Source organism: Hemisphaericaspora subhashii (assembly GCF_019202705.1).
Source record: "Hemisphaericaspora subhashii strain CBS 10753 chromosome Unknown scaffold202, whole genome shotgun sequence".
Taxonomy (NCBI): domain Eukaryota; kingdom Fungi; phylum Ascomycota; class Pichiomycetes; order Serinales; family Debaryomycetaceae; genus Hemisphaericaspora; species Hemisphaericaspora subhashii.
Genome location: NW_026057465.1, coordinates 1 through 10,584, shown reverse-complemented (window position 1 = coordinate 10,584; position 10,584 = coordinate 1). Strand labels below are relative to the sequence as shown.

At 32.3% G+C, this 10,584-nt stretch overlaps 3 protein-coding genes across 3 annotated transcripts; all 3 read left to right on the top strand. All coding sequences in view use genetic code 12, as the record gives it.

Annotated features, from left to right (window-relative positions):
- Window positions 1-809: 809 nt before the first annotated feature.
- Window positions 810-3,092, top strand: GCS1 (glutamate--cysteine ligase; the record flags this gene model as incomplete). The annotated part of the gene is made up of 1 exon (XM_049410172.1): window positions 810-3,092. One exon carries the CDS (start codon window positions 810-812, stop codon window positions 3,090-3,092), a length of 2,283 nt encoding a protein of 760 aa, XP_049260684.1.
- Window positions 3,093-4,225: 1,133 nt separating this feature from the next.
- Window positions 4,226-5,905, top strand: SMI1 (Smi1p; the record flags this gene model as incomplete). Its single annotated transcript, XM_049410170.1, has 1 exon — window positions 4,226-5,905. One exon carries the CDS (start codon window positions 4,226-4,228, stop codon window positions 5,903-5,905), a length of 1,680 nt encoding a protein of 559 aa, XP_049260683.1.
- A 4,035-nt stretch (window positions 5,906-9,940) lies between these two features.
- Window positions 9,941-10,584, top strand: J8A68_006038 (uncharacterized protein; the record flags this gene model as incomplete). Its single annotated transcript, XM_049410169.1, has 1 exon — window positions 9,941-10,584. A coding segment is annotated over one exon (644 nt), but the record flags the coding sequence as incomplete, so codon positions are not given.

The window sequence follows — 10,584 nt, the reverse complement described above, 5'->3', positions numbered from 1 at the left end:
CGGCAAAAAACGGTTTTTTTTGGTGGGGGGGATAAATTACTAATTGCTTAGGTAAGCCCCTGTTCTTTGATTGTAGAATTTTTAGGATTTAAAGACAAAGGATTGCGATGTTCTATTTAAGGCGTTTAACTTATAATAAAATAAAGAGAAACAAATAATTAAATTTAATTTCCACAGTTTCATGTTTATTAGAACATGGAAGTAGAATAAGAAGAAGAAGAAGTAGGAAGGGTACCATTTGTTAAATTAAATGCTTTTTCTCTTTTGGAAATCGAATAATACAAAAAAAAAGAAATTTTCAATTAAATTAATTTTATTGCGAATTTTTCAAAAAAAAAATTTTTTTTTTTTTTTAAGAGTTCCTGATTCTTTGTTTTATATTTATTAACCCATCAAATTAACCACCCCATCACCACCCCATCAGAAAAACCCCTAAGAAATCAATTTCCCTTCTTTTCATTTAGAGATAAGTTGGAATAAAAAGAATTTAGTTCCTTCTCTTTCCAACGCTCGATCCATATTAAATTCGGGAGAGTAATCTTTTACTGTCCTTTTATATCAATATTCTTCAGTCACAATCCAAAATCCTCAATTCTAAAGGGTAGATATCCGTTATCTTGATTCGGAATTTTTCAAATATTAATATTCTAGGCATTTCATCCCTTATCCTTTATAGATATACACCAGCATCCAAGTACAAAACAAGTCGAGGAGAGACCTTTTTTTCCCTATTCCAATAGCATAATCAACTAGCATTCTTCATTACTAAGCCAAAACCCCTTAGCATATATACAAAAATAAAACATTGAATGGGACTTTTATCATTAGGTACACCTTTAGATTGGCATCAATCCAAACAATACAATGATCATGTGCGATACAATGGTATCACCCAATTAATTAACATCTTCAAACAACATTCAAATACTCGTACCAATGATAAATTCTTATGGGGAGATGAAGTTGAATATATGATGGTTGATATTGATCGAGCAAATAAAACTGCAAGATTATCAATCGATAAAGATTATATATTGGATGATTTAAATGATATGAATAAATCATTATATAAAGCCTTACAAAATAATGTCAGTTTCCATCCTGAATATGGTAGGTTTATGTTGGAAGCAACTCCAGCAAAACCTTATGATGGAGATGAATTACTGGATTATGTATATGTTGAAACTAATATGAAATTCCGTAGACAAATCTCAGAAGCAGAATTACCGGAAAATGTCAAACCTTTAACAATTACAAGTTACCCATTAATGGGAATTGGGAATTTCACATCTCCAATTGCAAAACCAATTGGACCAGCATCTCAATCATTATTTTTACCTGATGAAATCATCAATCGTCATGCAAGATTCCCTACTTTGACTGCAAATATTAGAAAAAGAAGAGGTCATAAAGTTGCAATTAATTTACCAATGTATCCTGATAAATACACAAAATTATTAGATGATACGATTCCATTACATCGTGATTTATTCAAAAGTGATAAAGAACCAAGATTGGGTGCCAGTAAACCGGGACATGTCTATATGGATTCAATGGGGTTCGGAATGGGAGCAAGTTGTTTACAAATCACCATGCAAACTAAAGATATAAATGAAGCTAGATATCTTTATGATACATTAGTGTCAATCTCACCAATTATGTTGAGTTTAAGTGCCGCTGCCCCGATTTTTAAAGGATTCTTGGTTAATCAAGATGTTAGATGGAATGTCGTAAGTGGAGCAGTTGATGATAGAACTTTTATTGAACGAGATGTGGTTCCATATTTAGGATATTCAATTACAGGAGGATTAGATGTTGATTCCGATATTCAAAAAATTAATAATTTTACCTATAAACAAACAAATGAATTTGGAGAATATATTAATCTTTTCACGAAATCAGGGAAACTGATTCAAAAAATGGCTAAATCAAGATATGATTCCGTTGCCAATTATTTAAGTGATTCAAATTATTCCACGAATTATTATAATCCAAAATATAATGATTTAGGTTCTCCCATGAATAAACCTGTATATGATAGATTAATGTCCCATCCGTTATTTGATCATGAAATGGCAAGACATTTCGCCTATTTATTCATTCGTGACCCATTGGTGATTTTTAATGAACGTATTGATCAAAATAATGAACTTGAAAATGATCATTTTGAAAATATTCAACTGACAAATTGGCAAACTTTAAGATTTAAACCTCCGGCATTATATGATGAATCAGAAGTTGATATTAATAAAACTCCTGGTTGGAGAGTTGAATTTAGACCAATGGAGATTCAAATCACTGATTTTGAAAATGCGGCATATTCGATCTTTTTAGCATTGTTATCAAAAGCAATTATCAAATTCACCCCGAATTTTTATATTCCATTACTGAAAGTAGATGAAAATATGTTGAGTGCACATAAAGTAGATTCTGTCCTTAATGATAAATTTTGGTTTAAATCATTTGAGAATTGGAATTTGGATCATCATGAATTTATGGGATATGATTTCTCTTGGTTTGAACGATATTGTTGTGATGGAAATGATGGATTAGCTGATGGTCAAGTATATCTTAATGGATATAATTCCAATGGATCTCTGATTTCAATGATGATGCCCAATGGGAATTCCAAGAGAAGAAAAAGTTCGAATGGCAGTAGTATAAGTATTGATGAAGAACAGCAACTTCCACTCGATTATAAACAATATTCAATTGATGAAATAATTAATGGAACATCCAAATTCCCCGGGTTAATTAGATTAGTTATAAAAGTCCTTGCCGAAGATTTCTTACCTCAATATCATTGCGATTCACCAGAGTTACACAAGAATTTAATTAGAATTAAACATTATTTATTATTAATTTCTGGTAGGGCCAAGGGAACAATTCCAACTACAGCTCATTGGATTAGACATAAAGTATTACAACATCGTGAATATAAACAAGATTCTAAAATTAATCAAGAAATTAATTTTGATATTTTGAATGATGTTTTCAAGATAAATGAAATGAATGATCGAAAATTGAATGAACAATTATTAGGTGAGGTTATTACTGATTATTTATTTGGTGAAAGTCAATTGGATGGTTAGACAATTAATATTTAATATACTTATATATTTTTATATCACATTATATTACATTTGTATTCTTAAACGTTCTTAATAAATTATTAATAATATTATAATATGCCTTTGAACCGATAGAGAAGATGTCTTTCTCTCTTACTTTCTGGGTTTCTTAATTTCTTTGATGGAAGACCATGCGGTCACAATCTCTACTGAAATATTATTTGAGCCTGCTTTGTCCATAAAAGTATAATTTGGTAGCACCGTCTCTTTTGACCATGTAGAAAAGACTACAACATAGACAAATATCTAGTATTTAGTGGTTCTAAGAAAGCAATATTAAAGACGTGGTCAAGAAGAGCAACTTGTACACTATTAGGAAGTTTACCTGAATCCAAGTTTACTTTGATGGCATTCCATTTGTTTACAATAGATCCTTATAATTATGTACCCTCATCCTTACCAGAATTTGGTAGCACCACTTCTTTCGCCTGGTTGTGAAATCCAGATTTGACAATAACCCTATTCTAATGAAAATGGAACACAACATGTAGGTCGCGATGCGGGAAATGTACCACATAAGCTTGGAATGGTGGGTCTATTATAAAAGTAGAGTGTGAGTGGGTGCTTTGTTACTACAAAAGTAACGCGTATTAATTGCTATGGTTTTGTTAGATTGGTATAAGTTCCATTAAATGATTCTAGAACAAAAAAAAAATACAAATGACAAAATTGAAATTATTATGTTACATAAAATCTAATGAATATTTAACTAACAAATGAATAAATGTCTCTTATAGTTTCATAAAAATTTCACAATGTGACATTGAAAATATCATATACCTTTTGAGATCATGGCAAAGCAAAGCAAGTTGGTGGTACTAGGTTAATGGGGGTCGTGTAAATCAGTATTTATTAATTTATTTATAACTAAATTGAAACACGTTAAAAATTTCAATTGTTAAACTTCAGCCTCAATATTACAATTTTATATTTATTTTTTATTTTTTCTATTCTCTCTCTTTCTTCTTTTGAATTTCCAACTCAAAAAAAAATTCTCGAGTCTTTTTTTAGAACGTAAATTACTTTCCCACATATCCATTAAGACAACTATCGTATAATACAGACAAACACACAAACAGACAGACATACACAAGATGGGATTCTTAGATAATATAAAATCGTTCGTTCATTCAATAACAACTGATGATCATTATGCTTCTTATTCTTATAATAATAATAAGAATAATACTACCAATCCTTCATCATCTTCTCATACTTCAAATTTAGGTTCAAATCAAGTTATGATTGGTGGTTTATCAAATAGTTCAAATTCTCATTTAAACCGAACTCATACTCATCATAGCAATAATTCAAATCATTCTTTGGTTATTGGTTATAAACCAGGTTTAAGATCTTCTTCAAATCATGATTTACCAATGACCACATTTGATGAAAATGGTCAACCTCCATTACCTTCAATAGATTCATTATGGGATAGAATTGAAAATTGGATAGAATTAGAATATCCTGAATTAGAAGATAATTTAAATGATGGGGTTACTACTCGTGATTTAAATGAATTTGAAAATGATTTACGTATTGGTGAATTACCTACTGAATTTAGACAATTCTTTAAAAGGCATGATGGTCAATTAGCAGGTGGGAAACCAACTGGTTTAATCATGGGAATGGAATTATTGGATTTAGAAGGTATTGTCACTGAATGTATGCTTTGGCAGAAAGTTGCTGATAGATTAGAAAAACAACAATATATTTTACAACATCAACGACAACAACAACAAATGCAAAAACAATCATCATCATCATCCCCAGAACCAGGAGCAAGTTCTTCTGCATATCCCGCTACTCCATCCCAATTAAATAACACATTTATCTCCAATCAAAGATCCATTCCTCCAAATTCAATCCAACCGGTATATTATCACAAAGGTTGGCTTGTATTACTAAAAGATAACATTGGTAATCAAATCGCCATGGACCTTGCTCCCGGTCCACAAGGTAAATGGGGACAAATAATCATATTTGGAAGAGATTTCGATACAAAATTAGTCATTGCCAACAATTTACAAGAATTTTTATTTCAATATGTAAATGATTTAGAATTAGGTAATTATCAAATTGATTCACAACAAGTTGAAGAAGATTTAGGCTTTTTATCCCGGGATAGAAATGATGATTATATGATTGGTGATGAAGATGAAGGCCAAGGTGAATTATGGTTTTTTGATCGTGATGCCAAAGAGTTTGGTAAAGGAGTTATTAGAGGAAATATGTCATATTTGGAAATTTTAAAAAGAAGAGCCTTGAAAAAATATGGTTTGGGTGAAAATTATCTGACTCAATTTATTCCTCAAAGAATAAAACCAACTACTTCTGCAGGTAGTTTGAAACCAAGTGGAAGTAGTAGTACTAGTAGCAATGGAGGTAATGTTGTTTTGAATCAATCGAGAAATTCTTCAAGTAGTAATTTAAAACCAGCTAATAATAAGCCAATGAAATCTAGTCCTTTGGTGAATCTTGATTCTAGTTCTTCTCAATTTGAAATCCCAAAGGAAACTATTATAGATAACAAAGAATCCCTTGAAGAGAAAAAAGATACACAAGAAGAACAAGTATTGCCAGTGACAGAAACTAACAAGGAAGAAGAACCAAAAAAAGACATTCAAGAATCTAATCCAGAAGAAACTCAGCAAGAAGTAAACGAATTAGAAGGAAAGCTTGCTCAAATTGATCTTGATAAACCAGAACAAGTCCCTGAGATAAGTCTCGCAGAAGACGAAGCGGTAAAAACAAATGAAAACGTTGAAAATTGAGTTCTTCTAAAATGGTTGTAGATATATAGAGTGAGAATGAGCTTATTTAGTTACAGTAGATTTTGTATACCCCAAACGGATATTATTATAATTTATAAAAAAACTTTCTTAATTATTTTGACCTATACACTGGGTTGGGACTTGTATGACGTCTTACAGAAATAGAGTGTAGTGCAAGTATTTGTTTGAATAAATTCCCGTATAAAAACGGACACGATCAGCTTTGCTATATAAAATTTTGCCCATGTAGAGTCCTTCCTCAATTTATACAGTTTTGCCATATAAAATATGATAATATTAAATTGTACTCAAAAGAACATTATTACTCATTTTGCGGCTGGTCCCAGAAGTTGGTCTGAGGGTTCTGTTTACTGACCTTCTTCTACCATACAATAGTTTGTCAGTACCTCACCTGGAAGATCTTGGTTTCATAGCGAAGTAAGCCCCCTGTCTTTAGGATGCTCTCTACTCAAAGAAACGTTCAACTAAATGAATAATTACATAAAACAAGAGAAAGCAGGTTTTCACAATGTGCCTAAAGTTCACTCATAAAAAGAGTAAGCTGGAACGGTAACCTGCGGGCCATTCCGTTAAACCAGAACCCGGTCTTGATTCCTTGAGTTCTTGTATGTAGACCCATAACTTGTCCCCGGATCAGAACTTCCTTCTATATCTAATGGAAGGATCGAGATAGAACATATGTGTTTCACTAAATTATAATTACTCCACTTGAGAACGAGATTAAAAGAGCAAAACCACTAAAACTTAGAATGAAGGTCTATTTCTAGTTCTGAAAGAGGATTTGCAGTCAATACACTTTTCGAAGAGGTTGAATGAGTCAGTAGAAAAGCAGCCAATATCAAGCAAGTTGTACAACTAATGCATCTTCTAAAAATAACTTAAAACAAAGGGAGTTCCACCCTTTCAACTCATTTACACTTGCTTGAAACAATGGTCAATTCAAATCGGAATGAGCGAAACACATTTTTGGGTATCGATAAGCTTTGGAACGATCTCTTCTGGAATTCCGGGATTTCCTCTTCTTCTAATATTGTGACAATTGATTTACTTGGTGTCGTAACTTCTTTGATGGTCTAAAAAATAATTGTTGCAGAATATTTTTTATGCACACTCATGCATGATCTAAAAGAAATAAGATTTGCAATTATTTACAGTCAGTATCGCCACCTACAATATTTTCAGAATAGATAACTATTGCATTTTTTTTAGAGCTGACCTAACTTTTGAAAATTATTACCAGTAGGATATAGTCTTGAAACCAGACTATGTAAATGATAAAAGGTGATCCTATCAAAAAACAAGTGACCAACATTTTCGAAGAAATTCGTCCAGAAATTCTCAAATACGCAGTATTATACTCCGGGGGATTACTTAATAACCTCACAATAGAAATATACTTAATTAATGCTTTTGAAAGTTATGATACTAAAAGTACAAAGTGTCCCTCTATTTGTCCAACTTTCGTTTGTTTGATCCCGCATCCTGGTCTTTTCGCAAACTTATTGATTCAAGAGATTCAGAAAACAATCTTATACTTAACTAAGAAATGGAATTTGGAGCTCGGTTACTCGGAAGTTTGTGTGTGTGAGATCCTTATTTATGGCCATGCAAAAACAAGTACACTGTATAAATATATAAATGTACTTTAGACATAGTATATTCTTTGACTGTGATGGAAAAAACTGATTAAATAAACGAGCACAAGCGCACCTTGTGTGTGTTGAATAAACCTTTCACATACTGAGAATCAATCTGCCATCAGGTACCTGCCCTTAAAAAGGGGATATTAATTACTATCGATACATCACTGATTTATTTATCAGAAAATGTTTCATTCCTGGGAAAGGTTTTTTACTATTAGAATCCTTTTAATTTATTTCGTCTGGAAATAATCCCTGTTATTCAGTATCATCACTTAAGAAACAAAAACTACTCCACTTTATGGATGAACTTATCGGGTTTCTATCTAGGTCCATGCTGATTATCTACAGTATGATGCTTACGTGACCAATTGAACGCCTCGCTCTTGGCATATCATGGATCACGCCTTATGTTACCTGTTTAATCCTTGATCCTTGATTGAGAACTAATTCCGTCTAATTTTACGGTTTTGGTTAACTTTAAAACTGAAAGAAGAATAGAAATTTTAAAAATAAATAGGCCCATATCCCTTTTATATTTTCGAGTTTATTAAAGACGGTAGCATTCTCGTAAGTTAGGTTTCTAATAATTCGTTAACAAAATTGGTTTCCTAGAATCGAAATTATAATATTGTTCTTGTTGTTTATCAAATTCAAAAAAAATTTTTTTTTGGTATTGCTGCAAAAACAAGCTTTTATTTTTGTTCTGATATTGGAGGTAGTGTCGACGTACGAAAAGTTTAAGAGGTTGTTAACGAAAAGTAGGTCATCATTCAATTGATAAAGTTTCTAACACTGCATAAAGTTTAAAATAGAAAATATGGCAGCTGCAGTTTAAATGTTTAATTATTACAAATAGATATTATTAAAATATAATATAGAAAAAAGCTTAATGGTATAAATTATATTTCTGTTCGGTTGGAAAAGTATCATAACCCAAATGTTTAAAACTTATACTTTTTTTTTTGATTTAGAGTAAACATGACCCTTACTGTCAACGGAGAACCTTTTGAGTTTAAGTGTTCCAATGACTATTAGATACTTCATCAAATGGGAGTCACATAAATGTCTTTCCGAAGCTTATCCCTATATTGTTCATCACTCAGTAGATTGAGCGAAAGAATGAACCGATTTCTAATCTTTGGTTGAGCTTTTCGTCAGTATTTTGAAGAATGTTTTTTTTTTTTGAGAGAATGGGCAATTGAAAACACTTCACGGATTGTTATAATGTAACTCAATGAAAGAGGAAGTTGGTGAGAAGTATTTAATGAAATCTGAATTTTTTTTTTTGTTTAGAGTTATTAAACGAATTGCTATCGTGAATCTTACATGTAAATGACATAAATATGTGACGAGAAGAACCTTAAAAGGTTATTTAAGAGATTAAACTTACATGTAATGTGAAATTAAAGTATTTGAAGAGACAATGTCTTTCACTAGCTTAGTGTCCTCTTTACCAAAAAGGAATGAAGTTTAACCTTAGTTCATTTGGACATCCATTATTGGTACCGATTGTTTAAATAATAACTTGTATAATGTTGATATTTCAATATAATACAAGAATAAGGCAATGACTTAACCTTTGTGGGTACATTTGATCACACGACAGCTACAGGAAAATCAAAACAAAAAAGCTTCCCTTCACTTTTCCGCTGTATAATAAATTCATTTAAAAAAAAGTTCAGTTAAATATGAAAAAATGGAAAGCGAAGGACAAATTTAAGAACAAAGTTTCGTGATATTTTACAAGTTCTTCTTCCCTAACATACGAGATCATCATTCTATTATATCGAAACTGTATTTTCATAGTGGATGCCTTACTCCCTGCAATATTTGTTCTAAAAAGCATGATCCTTTTGTTTTTAATTGTAAAGTTTATTCACTGACCAGAAAGCAATAGGTCGAAACTGGAGGTCAACAAACTTTGCACAGCATTCCCAAAATTGTTCTGAGCTATCGGGCCCAATATTTGTTCTACATAACCTGAGTGCCTATGCTGGTTGTGAGTATTCGTCCAGGTATATGAAATATCCTAAGAATTGATGGCGATTGATACGAAGGGTACGGAGTAGATTTTGTGACGGAACCCTAAGGAGAAGATATTGGCAACGAAGATCAAGGAGAAGGTTTTGAATCGAATCAAGATTTTACATTTTGTCAAGATAAAATTAAGAATAAGCTTTAGGTTAAGTGACCAGTCAATTATGCTTTTACATTTTGCTAAAGTTGATCACCTGTTGTACTGACGTAGCTGACCATACATATAATACATGCTTGAGTATTTTCAATATAAAAAGGGCTGAAATGGTTCAAATATTCATTTGAATTGTAGGAGAACTATTCATGCACCATTATAGAACAACAGTAAACAAATATGTGCTTAATATTTATATTTATTTTTGTGTTGCTTCAACAGATTGCTTGCCTGCCGCTATTCTTACATATTGCAGAGCAAGGAGAAATTAATGCTGGTCAAAGATGTGTTGGTACGTCGCGAATTTGTTCGGTGGATACTCCATTGAATCCTGTCGATAATCATGAATTTGCAGAAAGCTACTTATCGGACAGCAAACTAACAAAACGCGAGAATGCAGGTCTTACCCAAGTTACATCAAGCTTTGGTTTCTACTTGACCGTCCTAGATAGCGATGGGCTTACCCGTTATCTTGATTGTGGTCAATACCCATGCAGACTCAGAAGGACAGACTCTACAGCCAGCGTATTTACATTGCAAGACGGTCATTTGTTATTGGGTGCAATCCAAATTGGTCTTGCAAGTCACTTATGTGTCGGAGGAGCAAAACCAATTTCTTGGACGATGCTGCAGGATATGACTAAGCTCATTCCTGATTCGCCCTTGTATATGTGCGACAACGACGATACGATATATGACAGTAGTTGGCACGGTTGTCTGCCCATTCAATACTTGAATGTGATAAAATCCAATCCTGAACCTGAACCAACCACTGAACCAGAACCAGTTGTTCCAACTGAACCAACCACTGAACCAGAACCAGT